The sequence below is a fragment of the Mesocricetus auratus genome, unplaced genomic scaffold (assembly GCF_017639785.1).
Source record: "Mesocricetus auratus isolate SY011 unplaced genomic scaffold, BCM_Maur_2.0 Super-Scaffold_15014, whole genome shotgun sequence".
Classification (NCBI taxonomy): domain Eukaryota; kingdom Metazoa; phylum Chordata; class Mammalia; order Rodentia; family Cricetidae; genus Mesocricetus; species Mesocricetus auratus.
The window spans coordinates 29,249,555-29,270,878 of NW_024429186.1; the positions used below are offsets into that span (position 1 = coordinate 29,249,555).

Sequence of the window (21,324 nt, forward strand, 5' to 3'; positions counted from 1 at the left end):
AGGTAGACCAATCTTGCAATCACCCCAAGGCTTGGAAGAAACACAATAGTAGCAATTGAACAGTGAAGCAAAAGACAATTTTAAGTGGGCTTAGTTCACAGATCCTGATTTGGGCTGATAATGTGGAAAAATTTCACTTAGGAGAAAAAGGCTTCATTCACAACCCACCCCATGCCTAGCTGAGCTGAATTTCCTGCATATTTGAATATTTTAGGTTGCAGATGCTGAATTTACAGATCTTTATATGCAGTTTTCTTCAGGGTGTATAATGAGTTAGAATCCTACCACGAGGACATTAGCATTTTCTTTTGGTGATTCCTTTTATTCTTTTACATAAAATTTAAAACAGTAACCCTCCCCACCACCACCACCACCAGGGCTTCCTTTGACCAGGAAGGGCAGAGTGTCATTAAGATGGCAATGGAATGGAAGGGTGGACATGAAGCAGATCTTTACCCAGAGTAAAGTTCAGGGAGAAACCCTGCTCCTTGCTCCCAAGCTGGGCCCCACCCCGGGACCTATGAGGAGCAGGAGGAAGTTAACCGCCTGGTTGCTCTGAAATTAGCTTCATTCACCCCCATTATCAACGTGTCATGCCTTGTTTCATGCTTCCCTCTTAGAAGCAGCCCAGCAGGGCCGGTGCCCTGTCTGGCCCATATGACAAATGGTGGGAGGAATGGAGAAGCTGGGAGTAGGAGGTGGGACACCACAATGCATCAGGAAAGGTGTTCCTCTGCAGCAGCAGAGTGGCCCCTGCTCCTAGTCTGGCCCATAGCAGGAGGCACAGGCAGCAAATGGCCTTCTATGGAGGAGGCTCTGAATGACCAGCCAGAGGCACAGTGACAAGCAGTTCAAGCATCTGCAGGATCACAGCACCTACCTTGTTCACTCATCATAAGGTGGGAAAGGCCTGAAGAGGGGAGAGAGAGAAGAAGAGAAAGAAGGGGGAGAGAGAAGATGGTTAAAATCCGAAATGCAAAGCAACAGTCTCTTAGTTGTTACACAGAAGGAGGTGTAGCGAGGACACTTGCACACCCTCCATAGCATGCTGCACACCCCCAACACCAGGCCCCTGCACTATGAGAGAAGGCTGGCCCTCTCCCATCTAAACAACAGGTTTCTTTTTGCTGAATAATACCAAGGGCTTATTTTTATTGTTATTCCAGGCAGTCCGTAGGATTTGTGATGGATCTACCAAGATTAGGTCTCTGGGAAAGAGACTCAAAAGTATCAGCTTAACAGTTTCTTTCTTTCAAATTACTTGCATCAGTAATACATATTCACTGCAGAAACTGGGGAAAACTCCAAAGAATAAAAAAGAAAAGAAAACATTAGTTAAAAACCTCACCATCCAGAGAGTACCATTCATTGTATTGTTCTCTACACAAGTTGGGTGATAGTGAACACATCAGCACACTTCCTACTTGCAAGGGCTGCTCGGAGTACCTCGAGCCATTTCTGTTTCATTCACTTTCACCAGTGATAACCACACTCCATCTTCCACCTCTTCTGCTCCACTAGAATGTCTTCCCTGTTCCATGAGGGAGGCCAACCCTGAACTAAGTATGTTAAAGAAGCCATACGAAGTCCCAATAAACAGCCTACAGGACCTCTGGAGAGTACTTACAGGGGACAAATTTGGTTCTTTGGGGCTCCTTAGGACAAGGGAAGCATGGACTATGATCAATCTACCAACAGAAAAGGTTTCCAACTGCAAGTAGCCAACTACACTGGCTGTTTGCTCTTGAGCTGCTTCTATTACACAAAATATTTCACAAAACCCACATCACCCCTGAGAGCCTCTACTCGAGGCAAAACTCAGGGATATAGAGGATTAATAAAGGACAAAAAACCCTCTAAAGTATGGAAATCTCTAAATGTTTTTGGAGATTACTAGAGATTTAGAAAAGTAACCAGAGGCTAAATGTAGGTCAAGAAACCGACTTTTAAAAGATCAGTGATATATTAAACACATAGGTACACGTGCCATAAATGTCATGGAGTCTATTTTTGAAACAAATTTCATTAAACTATAATCATATTTTAAAAGCTCAGGTTCTGGCATTCAGTGCTGCAGGACCAGGATTAACACTCATGGAAGGAGGAAATCATGCCAAAACAGGTGAGTCTCACAATTTGCTTTGTTCAAAAACACTTCCTATTTTTCTCTTCTGCAGGGCAAAGGAATAGAAGGAAGAGATGAAAGGAGCTTAGATTTTAGAGGAGGCACATAGAAACAAGTTTCTTCTATAGCTGATGCTTCTGGGCCAAATCCTAGGTACCAGCATCATGGTCAAGAGCACAAATGGGAAAGGATGTGGGGCAGGGGCTGGGCTCTATAGAAATGAGGGTGACAGGAACAGAGAATACATGAATACAGAGAGCTTTGTCACCTCGGAGAAGTCAGAGTAAAGATATGGAAATATATCTCAGTATAAAATAAAGTGCTTGGAAGGTTTTTTTCTGGGGTGGGGGGGACGACTGTTAAACACCTGAGACTTAAGATGTTTACAGTTTCAATGGGAGTAGAAATGAAATAGGAGATTCCACTTGATCCAAGACTGTATGTAAAATCTCCCAAATGAAGAGTAAATAGGCTGCTTGGTAGAAAACCCACCAATGGGGCTCCAACTAAAGTACTTCCCAAAGCAGATAAAGAGTGAAGATTCAGAGTCCCAACCCAAGCAAGCTAAATTAGAATCCTGGGACGGGGTGGAATGGGGGGCAAAATCTGAAATTTACATCAGTTGCTTACAGGATTCCTATACTCACAGAAAGTTGAGAGCTACCTCTTTATAGTGGCATATAAATCAAATCTTGGTAAATTAAATTGTATGATAAATACACCAAGAGGAATTGGATGTTTAATGGAACCCTGCAGTGGATATTTTTGTGAAGGGAAGAAGCCTTTTAAAATGCAAATAACCTACCACCTGTGTTTTTTAAATTTCAAATGTGTATTTATCGGGTTTTATTAGGCTACCTACATAGTTGTAGCATTATGACTCAAGTAAAATGTTCATCTTTTTGCTCTCCTAAAAACCTGAAGTAGACATATCAGGAGTGCAGCTACGGGACCCTAATGTCAAACTTTGGTGTTGAAGAGAATAAAGCAAAATAGACATGAATGCCAGGAAACAGGTCACAAGAAGAAAGGAGATCATAATATGGGCTTTTTTTTTTACTTTTTGTGAGGAGGATTTTACTTTATTCTTAAGAGATGCATATTAGCATCTTTTCTTGTACAAATCTATCCTCAAAGATAACAGAATTAAATAACCAATAATTCTGGAGTACTCTGTTCTATTCTAGAATTCTTTTTCTTTCCTTTCTGTCTCAAAACACTATTTGCCATTTAAAAATCTCAACAATAATTCAAGAAAATGGGTCATGAGTTAGGGAGTGGGGACATGGGAAGGGTTGAAGAAAGTGAAGGAAAGAAATGATGTAATTATATTTTTAATTGAAAAAAATAGCAAATAAGAAATTTCATCTCCTTCAACTGCTAATGAAAGCACCAACAAACAACAGACCAAGTTATTTCAAAATTACATATTCAAAGAATGGGATGAGGGGTGGGAATAAAAGTAAGGAAAACACAGTTTCTTTGGCCTCCCAAAATTTTAGCAGGGAAGGAATCTGTGTGTTTATCTTCACAGGCAAACGCGGATGGATGGCTTGGTACTGGTACATGGACATGTAGAAGAGGATATTAAATAGGTGGTTCCAGAGCCAGATTAGAATCTCACCTCTGTTACTTTATACCTTGTAACCTTAAGCAAATAGCTGACCCTATGGTGTGATACCTTGCTCAGCCTTGATATGGGCAGGGGGCAGCTTGGTCGTGCCTCAACTTGATATGCCAGGCTTAGTTGAGAAAGTGAAATGAGGTGGGGAAATATATTTACAGTTGGTGGAGAATATGGGTTCTGTATTAGACATGATGAAGTTGTGGAAGAAAAAACAAAAGCAGCCATCAGCCATTTAACACTATAATTAAATGTTCTGAGAGGGGATCCAGTTGAATATAAGGACTTAACACATTCTCTTCTTTGCACAGGATATAAGTAGGTGAAGGAAGCATGAAGGAAAGGGGCTATAGTTCTGTCTTAACCTGGTGAGGGTAGGAGGATGCTAAGATAGTTTTCTATGAATCTATGAATTCAACATTAAAATAGGCTAATTATATATTTGAAATAGAACTATATGGTTTCCAACATAAATTATAGAAAATAATGCTCAGAAAACTTAACTGTGAAGCACATAATTAGCAAGAAAGGAAGTGGAAGCCACACTGGATATATGTGTGGTTGATGGGGAATAGATTAAAATGAAGATGAGCTTTCTGGTCAACCTCAAAGGAGAGTCAAAATGCATACTAACATCAGTACTGCCGTGAGTATATATCCAGCCTCAGAGCTGGCTTGCTGGCTTTAGTTAAAATACGTCATTTATTCTGGAACTGGCATTCCAGGGCAGTCATAAAGACATGGGCTAAATCAAGGTCCCATAAGAACAAATGTGATTATAACTTACAAAAACTACCAGATTTTGGATTCGAGCAAATACCAAATTATGACTCAAAACTCAGTTCAATAAAAACTCACATAAGGTAGGTATAGAACAGGAGATGTGATTAAATGACCCTTTGATAAGCAATACATTAACAGTTGCCAACATAGAATTCTTAGGAAACTTCAGTACCTTTAAAAAATATTTACAATAATAATAGAAAGAAAGAATTAAAGTGTCTTCTATCTGAGCCCTAACTAAGTGCTACTCTAGCTGTATCTAGGAACATGCTGAACCCCAGAAAGATATCTGATACAAAATTATCCTCTCTTGTTTTGCTTTAAATGACATTTGTGTCTGTGTATCTGTGGTACACAGGTTCCCAGAATATATACTAGAACAAAAGAAAGAAATCACCAATCAATAAGACATGTAAAGGTGAAATTGTCTTATGTAAAGTATTCATATGTAAAGTATATGCAAAATATACATATGGCTGCCTAAACTACGATATACCCTTAGGAAAACCCCCCATGGAGATGGCTAATTTTGCCACTCATGAAAAATGGAAATAGCTATGAAATCTAAGTCATTTGAAAGAAGTGGTGCTCATGATAAAGCCTGTCATGAGAATGCCTAATACAGAGGCTAGAAACCATTCATTGAAGCAGGCAAGAGGAGGATACTCTGCTCAGGAACCTGGCCAGAAATTGAAGATCTCCATTATCTAAGCTAATGCTATCTCTGTCTGAAACCAGGATCACCACATCTATATAAGATGACTTTCAACCCATCCTTCCTTCGGTTAACTGGGGAAGTATTTCAAAAAATGGTAGAGGAGAAAAAAAGATTCACTTAATTTAATTTATTCACTTTCAGGATAACTTTTACCCAAGTGAAAAATTCCCATTTTTTTCCTATACCAAAGGAGCAATATTAAACATCACTAATGGCTGAAAGTACCAACACTGAATCCTTACAAACCTACAAGGATATTTTCAAACACATAAAAACAGAAAATAGTGAAAACATTCATCTGGTATTTTCAGAACTAAAGAAACAGTGAAGATTGAGAGGGTAACAAAAAGCATGGCTGAAGTGATCGAGTCTCTTGAGTGAGATGACTGGGGATTTGAGAACGTAGAAAATATTCATGCTGAGATTTGCATTTTAAAGAGGGAAGTGTATATGTATTATAGAGAGATATTAATATATATTATATTATATAATATAATATTTTATATATTAATATATGTTCTTCCCATTTTTGTGAGTTTGTGGTAGGTATGCATGTGTACACATCTGCCTATGGAATCTGAAGTTGTTATCAGAAAGCATCCTCAATCACTGTTCTACATTATTCAATAAAACAGTGCCTCTTAGTCGAAGTCATAGTTCACCAATATGGCTAGTCTCACCAGCCAGCTTGTTCTGGGGATACCTTGCCTGCACTTACAGAGGCTGGAATTACAGGTGAGCCATAACATCCACCAGCATATATGTAGATTCTGGTGTTCCAGAGATCTGAACTCTGATCCTCATGCCTAAGGACTAAGTGCTTAACCACTAAGCAGCCACAATATGTATTCCTGATATGGGATGTCTTTATGTATGCCGTAAATATATGTATTGCTTTTATTGGTTGATGAATAAAGCTGTTTTGGCAAGTGGCCAAGCAGAATATAGCTATGCAGGAAATCCAAACGGAGATACAGAGAGAAGGCAGGCAGAGTCAGGAAGACACCCCGTAGCTGCCTAAGGAGTAATTTGCTGGAGCATTACCAGTAAGCCACAGATTGTGGCAATATATAGATTAATAAAAATGAGTATTTATAACAATTGTAATTGATATTAAGCTTCAGAGTGTTATTTCATAAGTGATTGGAAAAGAAAACTTTCAACTATGTATTCCCATATAAACATGAGATTCTCCCTTTCTGGAGCCGTGTCTTGGGGGTTATTAATCCATTTCCCTCTTGAAAATGTAAATACAGACTTGAGACATGCTCAAACTCAGCCTTTGACATCACTTGTGAGATCATCAGGACAAACAAACTAGAGATCCCCCCTCAAAGGCAGGAGCATGGTATATAGAGCCTCAGGGATAAAGGAGAAAGGAGGTATGTAGGCCAAAGTCTGCAACTATGGCTGGGACAGAGGTACGGGGAGTGGCAGGAATGCTTAAAGGGAAGAGGAAGAAAAGCTCCACTTAAGTCCACAGTTGCCTCAAACTAGTTCTTCTCTGGGAAATCCCTGACTTTCATTACAGACTGTAGTCTCCTTTTCTACCAGGAGTTAACTCCTACCTGACAGCCCAGCACAGGGCTGACCTATATTGTTCTCAATGACTCAAATGAAAACATTTATAACTCGCCATCTCAGTTTTGTGATTACCTACAACTCAGATGAATAGCTAATTTACTGGCTAGTAGAATGGGGATCTAAAAGGATAGGAAAAAACAAAAGAATGAAATTTAATTTTAAGGGTTAGGCTTGATGGTGTGCACTCATAGTCTTAGAACTCAGGGGGTTAAGGAAGAAAGATCATAAATTTGAGACCAGCTTGGGCTACATAGTGTCTCAAAAATTATTAAGGGACCAATATAAATTCTGGCACTTAAGTACAAACCCATATCTCCAATACTCCAGAAACCAAACATTCCAAATCTCCCCTCTTCTTAGCACTGACTAATAGGGTTTAGGCTCAGAGAATTGGTAGGGTCATATATTAGGAAGGCAATGAGCCAATGGATAGAGGATAACCAAAATTACAAGAATCCCAAATTCATGGTAAACACAGAATGGCTGAAGGGACTTTCATGTTCACTCCGATATTAGAAAGCTAGGTAAAGATCTGAGCACCACTGTTAATCATGCTAAAAGTTGGACAAGCAATATTAAGAGAAACAGAGGGTAGAACAAAGAGTAGCTTCATGTGATAGAAATGCAACAGATGAGAATCCATGTGATTCCATAAGCTCTAGCTATCCCAAACCCCTGCTGTGAACACAAAGAGACCAAGAAACACAGTAAATGGAACACAAAGAGACTGAGCAACATGAAATCCGATGAAAACATTGATATTTGGCTCATCCGGACCTATTATAAAACAATAATTTTAATTGGTTCAAACTACCATTCTAAGAATAGTACCCATGACCACAATGGTAGATGTCAAGGAGAGCCTACTACCACTCCAGCTGAACAATACTACAAGCTTCCAGATGAATTACCCAAGAGCAATCCTAAGCTAACACTTGAGGAAATCCCATCTTCTCCACAAATTTGGCAAAATACTATGGATCAATTGTACAGGCGGTCTAGCTATAGCAGCTGCGGTGGTGGTGGTGGTGGTGGTGGTGGTGGTTTCCAGAAACACAAGAGAGAAGGGGGCCTGATGCTAGTTCTTTAAGTAGGGACAGCTAGATACTTGCCTCTCAGTTTTATCTTTTGTATGATGCCACCATGTTTAATCCTCACTGCCTAGCACTTTGTAGGGTAGTAGCTGAATCAGATGATCACTGTGTCTATGTCAACCTTTTTCTGATAGCATGGTAGCTGGATGGAACAGAAAATGTTGCTTCCAATCACGACTGAGTCACTGACAGCATTGATATGGCATAATCACAGAGTCAAAGACCTTTACAATATTCTCCTGATCTATTCTTTTTATTAGAGGCTAGAAGTGGCAAGATTTCCACATGAATGAATGCCAGAGAAGGCAGAGAGACAAAAGCAGCCATGCTTTTCTCCCTAAGGGTTAAAGGATCAACAAGAATGACTTTTAGAAAAGACTCATCCCACAACAGAGAAAGTCCTTGATCTCACTGTCACGAACTTCTCTGAAATCGCTTCTCATTCATGAATAACATAAGACCAGAAAGAACAGTTGATGTTCCCAATGAAAGAACTGCATCCAAACAGATAGCGGTGTGCCAGATTTAACAGAATCAAAGGGTGGCCCCATGCTAAGTGAAACAGACCAACTGTGCAAGTCCAGGAAGAGGAGAGAAATGACTTAGCAGTGCACACAAAAATAGTAAAGGTTTTCATTGACTTCAAGTTCTGTTTAACACTATAGTCATTAAAAGGAAGGCTAAAGTGCTGCCCCGAATGAGTATAGAATCTAGAACAAGGGCCATAGAGCTGCCTGGAATGAATTGATCCCAATCGTGCCCATAGTACTGTATGCTATGTGAGCATCCTTCTTCAGAATAGATATAGAAAACAAGGTTGGTTTTCAGGGAACAATGACCTAGAGGAAAGAGTAAAAACCCTTGTATGAGAATGGCCAAAGAAACTGGAGATGTTTTAGTCCTTAGAAAAGGAACTCCTCAAAGACAAAGAGCCTTGACTTCAAACACTCGGAGTGTAATTAGATCTGTTCCATGGGTCTCCAAGGGCTGGAAGCCACACAGGTGCTGAGTGTTGTAGCAACTGAGAATAAGAAAGAGCTCTCAAATATTCTGCCCTGCTGGAGCAGAATGAAAAGACCAAGGGATCAATGAGCTGTTCGTTGCCAAAGGGGTTCAAAGTGAGTCTGGATAAAATTTTACACAAAGGATTCGAAACTTTGCCACAGTCTTAATGACCCATTGGGTCCCTTCCATCCAAAACAAACTGATTCTAACAAGATTGTGTGGCAGGCAGTGGGAGTACAGCACAGAGACCTCTCTATCCTCAAAGAACACTCCGTGCACTGCTGGAGCCCATGGGGGCACATGGGGGAAGGGGGAAGGGGAATAAATTGTGAGTATGGTAACTATACTGCCTAATAGCCTAAATGCTACTGGAACAATCACCCTCCTTCCTCTAACACCCATGCGTATGTAAGCTTAACAGTGAAGTTCCACACCACTCATCACCCATAGGACTCTCTTCCGAGCAGCGGTTCTCTAACTTGGGCCATATCAGACTCACCTGGGAGAACTCTTTCTGTAATAAGACTGGCTCACCTTTATTAACTCTCCAGGCCAATTTGGTGATTTGCAAACCTCTGCTCTCTGTAATCCAAAGTGTAATTGAAATCCGCACTCTACCTCAAACTGTGAGATATGGGGCAAGTTAACTTTTCTATGCCTCTTTCTAAATTGTCTACCTCTCACCTATAAAACATGCCCCCCAGGAACACTGCGAGGATCATAATTAACAACACCAAGAAAGCATATTGGCATGATTCAAAGTCCATAGTAAGGGTTTGAAAACCTACAATGCCTGTCGCTGTTTAGAAGACTGATCTATTCAGGACACCTCTCCGACCCCTCCCACATCTCACCAACGTTTTGATTGACTGATTGATGGATTTGAGACAATTCTTACTATGTAGCTCGGGCTGCCCTTGAACTGGCGATGTTCTTGCTGCAGCCTCTTGAGCACTCTGAATTATGTGGGTGCACCATCCAGCCAGGCCCAACATCATTTCTCTAATAAGCTGGCAGCACTAGTGGACCCTTGCCCTCTGCATCCTCGGATGCTTCCATTTGTTCTCACAGTCAGCAAAGATGCTCCACAGGGGAACTCACGGTCCTGGACTCTGGGCTACATTCCATCTCCCCCCCCCTCCTGAGGCCTGGCCCAGCAAACTGGCCAGCATAGCCTATGTCCTTACCAGACCTCCATAGCTGGTCTAAAGCCTGAAGAGGCCCCAAGAACAGGCTGTGTGACGTAGCTGGGTGAGGTGGAAGTTCTATAGCCTCATTTCTCCCATGAATAACTGTTTTATGCTATTCTCATCAATGGTGCTCTGAGTAGCATAAATCTCCACATGGGTTTTTCCATCTGCCACAGGATGATTGGGACTCATTGTCCTTTACTACTAAATGCCTCTTGGTGCCTGTCATCATCTAAGTAACAAGGAAGCATCCCCACATGTACCTGATGAGCTCAGACTATGGTAGGCTATAGGATATTTCTCTAACTCTCATCTTGTCCTCCAGAAATGATAAATGAAATGTGACTAAAGCCATCATGCAGTTAAGTGTGGTGTGCCTTTTTAATATTCTTCCCTTTCCTCTTCTTTCACTTCCATTTCCTCCTTTCTTTATTTTTTCTTTCCTCCCTTTGACAGAACCTTGATCTCATGAATCTCCTTTCTCAACCTTCTTAGGGCTGGGATCACAGGTATGTTCTACAACCCCTGGCATGGGTCTGCCTTTCTAAGGCAATAAAAGACAGAATATTTTTAAAGTCTTTAGAGAGAAAGTTTCAAGAGTGTGATTTTAAGACAGCCTAACAGGAAGGCAGTCTTGGAAACAGCACCTTACTCATACATACTAATCACATGCAGCTATGGGAGCCAAGCAGATCTTCCCAGGCCTGTACTGGGTAACTGACTAGAGAGTAAGCACTGTTGGCCCAGTCAAGGGCCCTCTTCCAATCAAATCACATGCAGCAGAGGTAGATTTCTCTGTAACCAGGATCTCCCACCAAGCTGCACCTATGAAGAACATTGAATAAAAATTGGTTCTGCCTTGGGCAGTCTATGGAACCTCTGGCAGTAGAACCAGGATGTATCCCTAGTGTACCAATGGGCTTCAGGAGCTCATTCCCCATGGAAGGATACTCTCTTAACCTAGATACACAGGGGAGGGCCTAGGCCCTGCTCCAAATTACTTGACAGATTTTTTTGATCTCTCATGGAAAGCCTAGCCCTCCCTGGGGAGTAGATGGGGCATGGCATGGGGGATTGCTGGGGAACATGGGAGGGAGAGGGACCTGGGATTGATGTGTAAAATAAGATTGTTTCTAATTTAAATAAAATTTATTAAAAAATAAAAAAAAATGGTTCTGTCTTATTGTGACTCCCAAAAAAAAGGTGCTTTCCATAAAACCATGGGGCAAAACTATGGACTGTGTCCTGTACATTCTTCATCCACTCAGGAAGCACTTATAATGTGTCTGCCCTGTACTGGCACCTGTCTAAGCTAAGAACACAGGGTAATAAGCAGGGGTGAACTTCGTGGCATGTATGCTTTAGTGGATTCCCCTTTTAGATGTCTCCAGGCCCACAGAGACAAGAGCTTATAATGTGCTCTGCCAACTTTTAATGCACTGTTGGTGGTTGCTTAACAAACTTGAGTCAGTTTGTTCCTGGGTAACATGAACCTAGTAAAATAATCTACCTAATGGGGGTGTCTAAAGACTTAAATAATACATGCAAAACTTGGCATTTCAGTGCTTGACTCAAAATACAAGCTCAATAAATGTCAAGCATTTTTCCTAGTGAGGTAATAAGAGAAAAATCAAGTGGGACTATTACCCAAAAGAATAAGAAAGAAGAGACAAAATGTGTTCCCAGTAGTACAGAAGGCATGACTATTAGTCTTGGTGATAGGAAGACATTCTTTCAGCTCTGCAGTATCTCAATCAGATGATCTGGTCATAAGCACTTACAATGAACAGAGCCTGAAAGTTCTTCTCACCCAAATCCTTCACATTAAAGGGAAGACCCTGTTGCCCTGGGAGGCAGTACTCTTAGCCAAGTGTACACAAATCCTGGATAAAGTAGGAATTGTGCATAAGGAATCTTAGACATGAAGTCAGTCTTGGAGTCTGCCATATTGCTTTCTGACCTCGAGCAAAGGACATAGTGTCTTAGAGCTCACTTGAACACATGAGTCCCCTTGTTCATTTGTACTGTGATCCTAAGTCATGCCTGATGTCCATACATAGGATCTGAAGACACCTCCAGATTAGAAGCATGAATCTCAAGACCCAAAAGAGAAGAATGCAGTAGGAGGTGAAGGTATCTGATATGTGTGGACAGGGACTACATCAGACACAGGGAATATACCTCTGGACATTAAGGAGAGCAAGACAAAGGAAAAGAAGATGTTGTCTACTTGAGTTCAGGTGTTTTAGCCTTCATAAATCTTTGTCTACGAAACAGAAACTCTTATTGCAAAGGCAAACAAGACTTAGTATAGAAGCAGCTTCACATTGCTTACCGTGTATCTGTGTTCTAGAGACTGTGTAAGGAGCTCTGTCTTTAAAGCAGCCCCATGAGCTAAGCATCCTCATTATTCCCATTTTATAGACACAGAGAGTAGAGCCCACAAAGCTAAAGCAATGTGATCAGGTCAGATTGCTTGAGTGGAGTCAAGAGTTCAGTCCCAGAATTTGGCTCAGAGTAACCCAGGGTGGCCAAGCCTTTCCTTAAAGGGACAGTTTACTCAGTTCAGGCTTTGTAGCTCACCAACAGCCCAGAGAATACAAAGGGAGTGAGTATAACTGTGCTCAGATAAAAACGTTAGGAACAGTAAAAACCAAACCACAAATTTTTGTGTTGCCAATTATTCTTTTGATTATTCTTAAGCACTGTAAAATGTCAAGCTCCTTCCTTGATATTTACCAAACTCACTCTAGCCCATGTTGTCTCCACTCTAGCACCCAAGTTGCTGCACAGAACACACCTGAAAAGTGGGTAGCAGAGACCACTTTGTAGATGGATGCTCATTCCTTCCGAACACACCTGAAAAGTGGGTAGCAGAGACCACTTTGTAGATGGATGCCCATTCCTTCCCATTCATAATCTCCTCTATCCTGCTCCTCCTATGATCCAGGCTAAGCGGGTGGCCCATGCAGGGTGCAGCATAAGAGGTAAAAACTGAGGCTTCAGCAAGATGGCCCACAACTTCCTCAGTACAGGGAACCCAGGTGGGCCCAAAGGGAAAAGAGACTGGAAACCCAAGGCCAGTGTTTGTCAACGGTTAATCCATTGACACTTTGGACCTTTGATAAAATGATGATTCTGCCTTAATATCTCTAAGTGGGCCCTGAGCATGCTTTTATACTGAAGTCTTAGAAATGCCAGTCCTGCTGGTCCTGCTGGTCCTGCTGCCACACATGGGGTTTCTACAGCATCCCCTTTGTGTCCTTAGGCCTGAGTCACACATGTTAGATGCTGTCTCCTGACTGCAGGTTCACATCAGCATCCCTCAGCAGGACTGAGCGACTCCCTGGAGACGAGGCAGTGCTCCGGACAGATAAGTAAGTTCCCTGGCTGGCTTACATTCCAGTGAAAGGCAATGAGGGGCAGAGGTCAAGAGTCAGCAGACAATGGAAACCATAGGCTACTCTGGTCGCTCTTTTTGAAGCAGGAGACCTGGCTTCTGAGGGGCCCCTACAGTCAGCAGCTCCTCCTCCCGCACTTGCCTGAGTCCTGATGGACAGAGCAAGAGGCCTATTTCCTCACTGGGCCTGTGAATAACTAGGGCACATCCACAAGGTCACAGTTATTCATTTAAATTCCAGCTCTAATCAGCAGGCAGAGCCTGAGAAATTATCCTTTCTGAGGGGAGAGGCTGACGGAGAGCAGCATAAACAACTCTCAGGCAGGAATGAGGGGTGGCAAGAGAGGGGCATAGAAACCAGGGCTCTTTCCACTGCTATCCTCTCTCTTCACATCCCAAGGGCCTCCTCCCTCTCTTGAGAGAGTCCAGAAATATTAAGAAAGGGAGAGAATGATGAAGGCAGAGCAGGGGAGGCACTGCTTACTCACAGGCTGTCTAGGGAGACCCAGTGGGCAAAAGCAGATGAAAAGACCTGACAGGGTCCCTCCCAGAAAATACATGGGATATATGTCATTTAAGAGGTCCCTTTCCTTTTGGAGGCTTCAGTTTCCTTAACTGTAATGTCTGTGATCCTTGAGGAATGCTCCCCCTTAAGCTCTACTGTGTTTCAAGATCCTATTAAGTAAGATCTCTTCTTATGTTTATGGTCATTCCTCCTGTCCAATAAACACTTACTAGGTTCTACGTGTTATGTACTCTGCCTGGATACAGTGGTATGGACACAAGTAAGACATGATGCTGGCCCACAGAACCACTGTGGAAATGTGGCCTTTAGAAGAACAAGAACATAGACCCTAACAGCATCTGAATTCTGAGGTTCTGGTCCAGTCACTGTCAGGAGGTGACCACTGGCCCATTGCTGGAGCTCCCTGAGGCTTCTCATTTGCAGTGAACACAGTAACGCCCACCCAGCGGAGTTAACGTGAAGATGCAGGAGAATGCTCAGCCATCTTCCCAAGGCCTGAAGGTGGTAGTAGAAATGCTTGCTGCTACTTTTATTATCCTGAATCACTTTGCCTAGCCTACGGTGAGAGGCTTTGAACTTACACCATGTTGCAGTCCAAAGGAACCTTGCCTGCTCTTTTGACCCAGGTATCCAGGACTCGCTGGCAAGAGTTCCCAGCCCGTCTCTGGAACTCTGGGAATGTTTTGCCCACAAGTCCTGCCTCAAATTACATTTTACAGTAGGGTTATTTCTAACCAATGTGCTCAGCATGTAAAATTCACCAATTAATCAATCATCCCCTTTAGAGTGTTCTAGCAGCCTCTGGGTAAACAGTTACATTAGCTCATAAAATCCCCAATATGTCTTCTTGGGGATAAGGAAAAAAGTCAGAGAGCCACTAATAGCTTCTGGTATCAGAGACACAGGGTGTTGGCTCTAGATTGCCTGGCCAGGAGCTGAGAGAGGGTGGAAGGTTACTCGGTAACCTCCAGCAGGCCTGGCCCCCACAGACCAGCTCCTGCCACATTCATAGCTACAACTGAAGGATCTAAACCAAAGGTTTTCTTCAGGCTTGGAAACCACAAAAATATAAAAGATCTGGAGGAGTGACAGGCTTGGAATTCATCCCTAGACACTTCAAGGGCAAAATGAAGGTCAAAAAGTTTAGACTTAGGTTAGAATCCCCTCTTGGTCCTGCTATTCAATAACTGGGTGATTATAGCATATCACTTAACCCCCCTGGACCCCCAGTTAATCAGCAATAAAATGGGGTTCAGGCCACATACCTCAGAAAGGTAATTAAGAAAATAAAGTGAGATAATGGACATTAAATAGAGACGTGTCAGGGAAGGAGGGCATTAGCAGTTGCTATTCTCTAAAGAGGGGCAGCCATAGACCTCCATCCCTTTGAAGAGATCAGAGAAGGCCTCTGGTGTCCCCTGTCACTATCTTCCACACAGGACCAATATGGTGACCTTGTGAGAATTAGAAAAAGGGTTCCCCAATGAACACAGGCTAGGGGAGAGAAATGCAGGCTGACCTACAACCCCATTCATTCCTCAGCAGTAGGACTATGTGGCACCCTTGGAAATGTCTCCACCATCAGTCACCTTTCAAACAAGACCTGAGGTGTTGATTTTAGTCTCTTACTTCCTTGAATTAAATATTCTGTTACCATAGGGGCTTCCTCTGCCCACTCTTTATAAATTAGTGATTTCTCCTTACGATATTCCACATTCTCCATACCACTTAGCAGTCATTACATGCTGCAATATGAATTAATACATGCATGTAATGTATATAGATGTATATATGTACCTACACAGATATATATGTGTCCATGTGCCTGACCACATTTAGAATAAAAATACACAAAACCAGGGACTGTATCCTGTTTTATTTAATCATTTCATCCCCAGTACCCAATAATATATATCTGTTGAGTGAATGATTGAACTAAAATCTTTTTAAATAGAAAGAATGGATGTAATGCTGTGCATGTATGCATGGGTTCATGTACATGCAAGTGCATGTCCACATGTATGCTTGTGTATGGGGGTGAAAAGACATGTTTGGATGTCCTTTTTTATGATAGGGCATCTTACTGGCCTGGAACCCACCAAGAAATCTAGGCTGATGATCTAGGAATCCCCAGAGAGCTGCTGGTCTTAACTTCTCCAGGGCTGAGGTCACAAAGTACAACCTTGCAACAAGATTTTATTCTTTTAAATCTGGAGCCTGGGGTTAGAACTCAGATCCTTGTGTTTTCACCACAAGCACTTTACCAAGTAAGTTATAACTCTAGCCCTAGTAGTATTTTTGTGCAAGGTGTTGTCCATGCTGTGCTTCAAATAAAGATGAAGGACAGACAGAAGAAAAAAAACTAACAAAAAACCTTCCTCTGCATTTGATAAGAATAACTACATTGTACTCTTTGTGAAATCCCATATATAACAATGATCAGAAGGACCCTACCAAAGTATGTTTGGGGAAAGAAATGATAGTAAATAAAAGGACATATTACCTCTAAGCAAAAACATACAAGTGGGCAATCATACCATTATGGAATACTTACAAGATCAGCAGTCATTGGGAATTTTCAGCAATAAATTCAGTATGTACATTTAAAGTGTGGCTTGGTTTTAGAATTCAGTTAGTACTACTAATAAGTTCTATGACTTATGGCAAGATAACTTATCCTGTCAGACCCTAACTTTCATGTACTTTAAATTGCAATTAACAATACTTATATTTGTTCTCTAAGGATTAAACACAAAAAAGACCAAGTAAGTAAACATGAAGATATTGAAGATATTCTCCCTTCCTATCTGTAATTAACTGTTCTGTCCTCCTTAACTCAAAATTCTAGCTTGTTTTAGAATAGATTTCAAACCATTCTAAATCACCTTAAATTTCTTATCTATGAATGATTAGGTCCTTTATTATGGTCTTATATATTCACATATATATGCCCAAGCACACACAAGGCTTAAAAGTAAGACTTTGGGTAAGCATGCACTTTCAATAGAAGTGTACAATTATGAAGATGGGCCTTCTATGTTTCTAATAAACTCCAATCAGACCCTCCTTTTGGTTTTTTTTGCAGTGAACATGTATTACTTGCATAACTGTTTAATAAATAGAATGTTATCAATGTCATTGTAGAAAATAGGGATTTCTTAGAAGAAAGAAACATCCCTTTACCCATATAATTTCTGGGTTGAATAGGTTATATTGTCAGCTCTTAACCACAGGAAGTTATAGCTATAAAACAAGGCAGAAGTGTTCATTGCATTGGATAACACACAGCTAAAATCCTTTTAAAAATATTTTCCAAGAACGCTAATTTTCCACTTCTTTGATTCACACAGAATTCACACGGAAGCAATCACTTAAGCCAGGGAAACACATTCCATTGGTTTTAAAATAGTTCTTCAAAGCCAGCAAAAAAAAGTTACTTCAAGGCATTTCTTCTTCTAAACCAAAAATCAGTGAAAATGCAACATACTAAGATTTTTTAAATCCCTGGGAAAGGGGGTCACTCAACATCAAACCATGCACAGTCTGGCAGAAGGCAAATTCCCACAACAGCTGTGCAAACAAAGACTCACCTGGACCTTGACTGACATCTGTGGCAGCAATTTCAAAGCAAAAGAAAGGGAAAGGAGAGAGAAATGAAGACGAGCGTTAGAAGTGCATCCACACACAATACCATGTGTTCTTGCATGAGTAGAAGGTCATGCAAGCTCCCACATTTCTACCTTCACCCAAAAACCACCCATGCAAGCCAAGGAATCAAGCTCCCTTTACACTGTGCATGTAGCAAAAGAAGTAAGCCCCACATCTGTCCGGAAAGACATCATCCTGGAATCAGATAGGGCTCCAGAGAGCCAAGCCACCTAGAATCCTATAAGAATATTGGTAAAAATATTCTGGTTGGTTTCTGCACACTGACGCCCACGCAAATCCTCCACTTTTCCAGATACCAAACACTGGACTCTAAGTCAAGTGAGGTTTCCCAGCAGAGAGGAAAGAGAATTAACTCCCTTGAGGAAGAAAGAAAAAGAGACATAAGCATTAAAAGCAAGCTGCAGCATTCGTTAGCATGTAGGGCAGAAGGACAGAAGATGACAAAACACAGTAACCATTCTTCATCACAGACAGCAACACGTGTGTGAGATTGTGCGAGCCAAATATTCACCATAGACAATGAAACTCTGCTTCCCTGCTTTTCACCCCATCAATAATGGCAAGGATGACCTGGTGCAAATCACTTTTGTCAGCTGCAATTGAACACAGATCCCTGGAAAGACTGATAAATGAATTAAGCCAATGAAACACACAGAACAGTTCACTCCCATCATCTTCATCAACAAATGGATGTCTCCTTCATCCTCCCACCCTTGGATGTGAAACATAATTGTGCTGGGGAGACCTAAGTGAAAATGGCCTGAAGGATGTTAAAAAACTCAGACAGCTTAGTGGCATTAACTACAGTCAGGCAATGAGAGACTGGCTGGGAAACCACTGGTGATCAGGAAATCCTGGGTGGGTGGACTTAGAATCATTGGAGAATAGATCTGGGAAGACCTTAAGCTTATCTAGTTTGTTATTGTTTGTTGTTTGTTATTGTTGTCATTGTCGTTGTGTTAGGATGGAAGGTAAAGGCACTGGTAGATTACTCCAGGTTTCCACAGACAGTTCAGAGACAGAACTCAGAAAATAATCTTCCATCTCTGAGTCCTATCAAGCTCAAGATTCATTCAACCGAAGTCCAGATCTCTCAAGACACCCAGGATCCATTTTAATTTGTAGGCTAAAGGAAGTACTCTTAAGTCACAGGAGAGACAAGTAGGAATACCCAGTCACCCCATGAGTAGACCATCATTAATCCTCTGTGACTTTAACCTGCTGCCAAGATGAGACATTGGCATTCTCCATGCCAATAATGAAACACCTGCAATCATATTTGTATAGCACATCCTTAGGACTTTTACCCTAGGAAAACCCAGGCTCTCACCAATTTGAGCTGTGCCCTAGCATAGTAAGAGAAACAGCTGAGGATTCACCCAGTGTGTGCCCTGCAATCCCTGGAAGCTATATATGCTCAAAGACACATCTAGAGAACTCTGAATCATTCTTTAGACATGCCCTCTTTCAGGTTTTCTGATAAGTTAGATTTAGGGGTGGAGCGATGAGAGAAGGGAAGAAAAGAGGTAAAATAGAAGAGGTGGGTAGGAAAAGGATGCTGTGTGAATAACTAAGTGGTGCCATTAACTGTGACTGACGGATTGCCTAGAATAGTGGTTTCATTAAAATACCCCTTAATTAAACAGGATATCTGCGGTGAGAATGTCAACACTGTTGTTCATACACAGTCCTTGAGGGCTAGAAGACCTAGTGAGACAGAATTCCTTGGAACCCCAATGGTCTTTAGACGTCAGCTAGTTACCAAGTTTGGCACTGTGATTACAATCCTAAACTTGGAGAGAGACAGGTGTGATCTCATATCCCAGCATGCTCTGCAGCCTTAGGCCAATAGCTGAGCTTCTCTCTAGTTCATCTTCCTCAGCTATAAAAAGGAGAACAGAGCCTCCCCCGTGGGGGTGTTAGGAGACTTAAATGCTCACACTTAATATCAGGCAAACACCATATAAACGGTAGCGACTCTGATTGCTAGTGTTTTGAATCACCACAGACTAAGTTACCAACATTTATTGACCAGATCGTTCACTGGAAACACCAGGAGACCACAGGAAGTAAGCCTGTGACTTGGGTTCAATGCTTCTGCTTATTAACCAGGATGAAAGCAACAACCCCACTCCCACCTCACTCACCATTGCCAAGTAAGTTGAGAACGCGTTGGAGTCTGGTGTGAGTAGGAGCTAGGAGCAGAGGTTGAAACAAAGTCTGTGATTATTTCTTGTTTTACCCCCTCATACTTTAACTGAGTGCAGTTGTAATCGTATGCATAAACATGCAGTACCTCTTCTCATCACAGAAGGGCAACAATAACATCCTTAAAAGTCCTTTGTCCAAAACCAAAATAAAAGTGGCAGAGGCAGGGGGGGTGGTGAGGAGAAGATGGTCCCTTGGGACTGTGGATGGCGGTGGGAGGATGTCTACTGGGAGAGTGAGAAACTTGGCTGCATCTACATTGTCTCTCCTATAATGACTCCCAGGTCCCTTCTATGGGACCCCATTTTTCCACCTTTAGACCACGTGGTTGGTAAAGATGATGCCTACTGTAACCCCCATTCTAATAGGAGTCATGTGACCCTGCTTAAATTGTGAAAATATTCTATCTTTTGGACCCATGATTCACCAAATAATGTATATGTGACCCAGGCCCAACCAATGAGAGTCTTCCAAGGGAATTTCACTGGAATTATTAGGAAATTATATTAGCATCTATTTTTGTCAGCATATACAGATTGCCTTATACTTGATAATGAAGGCAATACAAGGGAAAACAAGGTCTCTTTGTAGGATAGAGGAAGGCTAACTGACCTAGAATCAAACCCCAGCTCTGCCTTCCATCCACAGACAACTGCCTCAGCAATCTCCTCTTCTATAAACAGACTTCCGTACTCCGACCAGGAGATGCAAAAGAAGAAAAGGAGAACTTGAACCTCACCGCCACCCTTCCCCCGCTTTCTTCAGCATCACAAGCAGGGGAGAAGAAAAGCGAAAAGCGGGGCATTGCCACCTGCATGCATGGATACTGATGACATAACCAGCAATGGCTCCAGCCACAAGTTCAAAGGAAGCCATTCATCGGTGGGGGCAGGGAAGGGCTTTAAAAAAGGACCCTCCATCTACCACTGCTACATTTGCAGATGTGACCCTCCCTGGGGAAGCTGCCTCCCACCTCACCCTTCATTTGGCATAGATCATATCAAGAGTCAAGAGTCCCAAATCCCCCTACTTTCTTCTTCCATCTCCCTCTCACAGCCCTAGAGGAGGTTTGGGAAACGCGGAGTTGGATGCACTGTCAGACTACTGAAGGACAGTTCCAGCCAAACCTTAGGGGACACCACCTGGTGAACTCTGCCTTGAGTCTGACCTATTTTCCAGGAGAGAAAATAGAATATAGATTTAAATGCAGTAGCACTCTGGAAAACTACAGGCCCAGCAGTGTGAGAAAATAAAACCGCAGGGGTGGCTAAGAAAGTGCTGGCACTGGTGAGCATACTGTTTCATCTGGTCATCAATAGCCCCTGCGTCTTCAGGTTGCCCCCACTTTCTGTTCACCTAAAAACTGGTACAAGGCTAAGGAAATTGCTTAGCAGATAA

General features: G+C 42.0%; 1 protein-coding gene across 33 annotated transcripts in view; it reads right to left on the reverse strand.

The window, feature by feature from the left end:
* Positions 1-21,324, reverse strand: part of Nrxn3 (neurexin 3) — a 1,553,154-nt gene that overhangs the window by 1,430,962 nt on the left and 100,868 nt on the right. For 27 of the 33 annotated variants that reach the window (XM_040743343.1, XM_040743334.1, XM_040743332.1 and 24 more), the window contains 2 exons: positions 17,640-17,657; positions 881-910 (listed from right to left, as the gene is read on the reverse strand). The exons of the other annotated variants lie outside the window; for them this stretch is intronic. In XM_040743343.1, the coding sequence (XP_040599277.1) occupies positions 881-910; positions 17,640-17,657 (48 nt within the window). The remainder of the gene's footprint in view (positions 1-880; positions 911-17,639; positions 17,658-21,324) is intronic. 33 annotated transcript variants of the gene reach the window in all.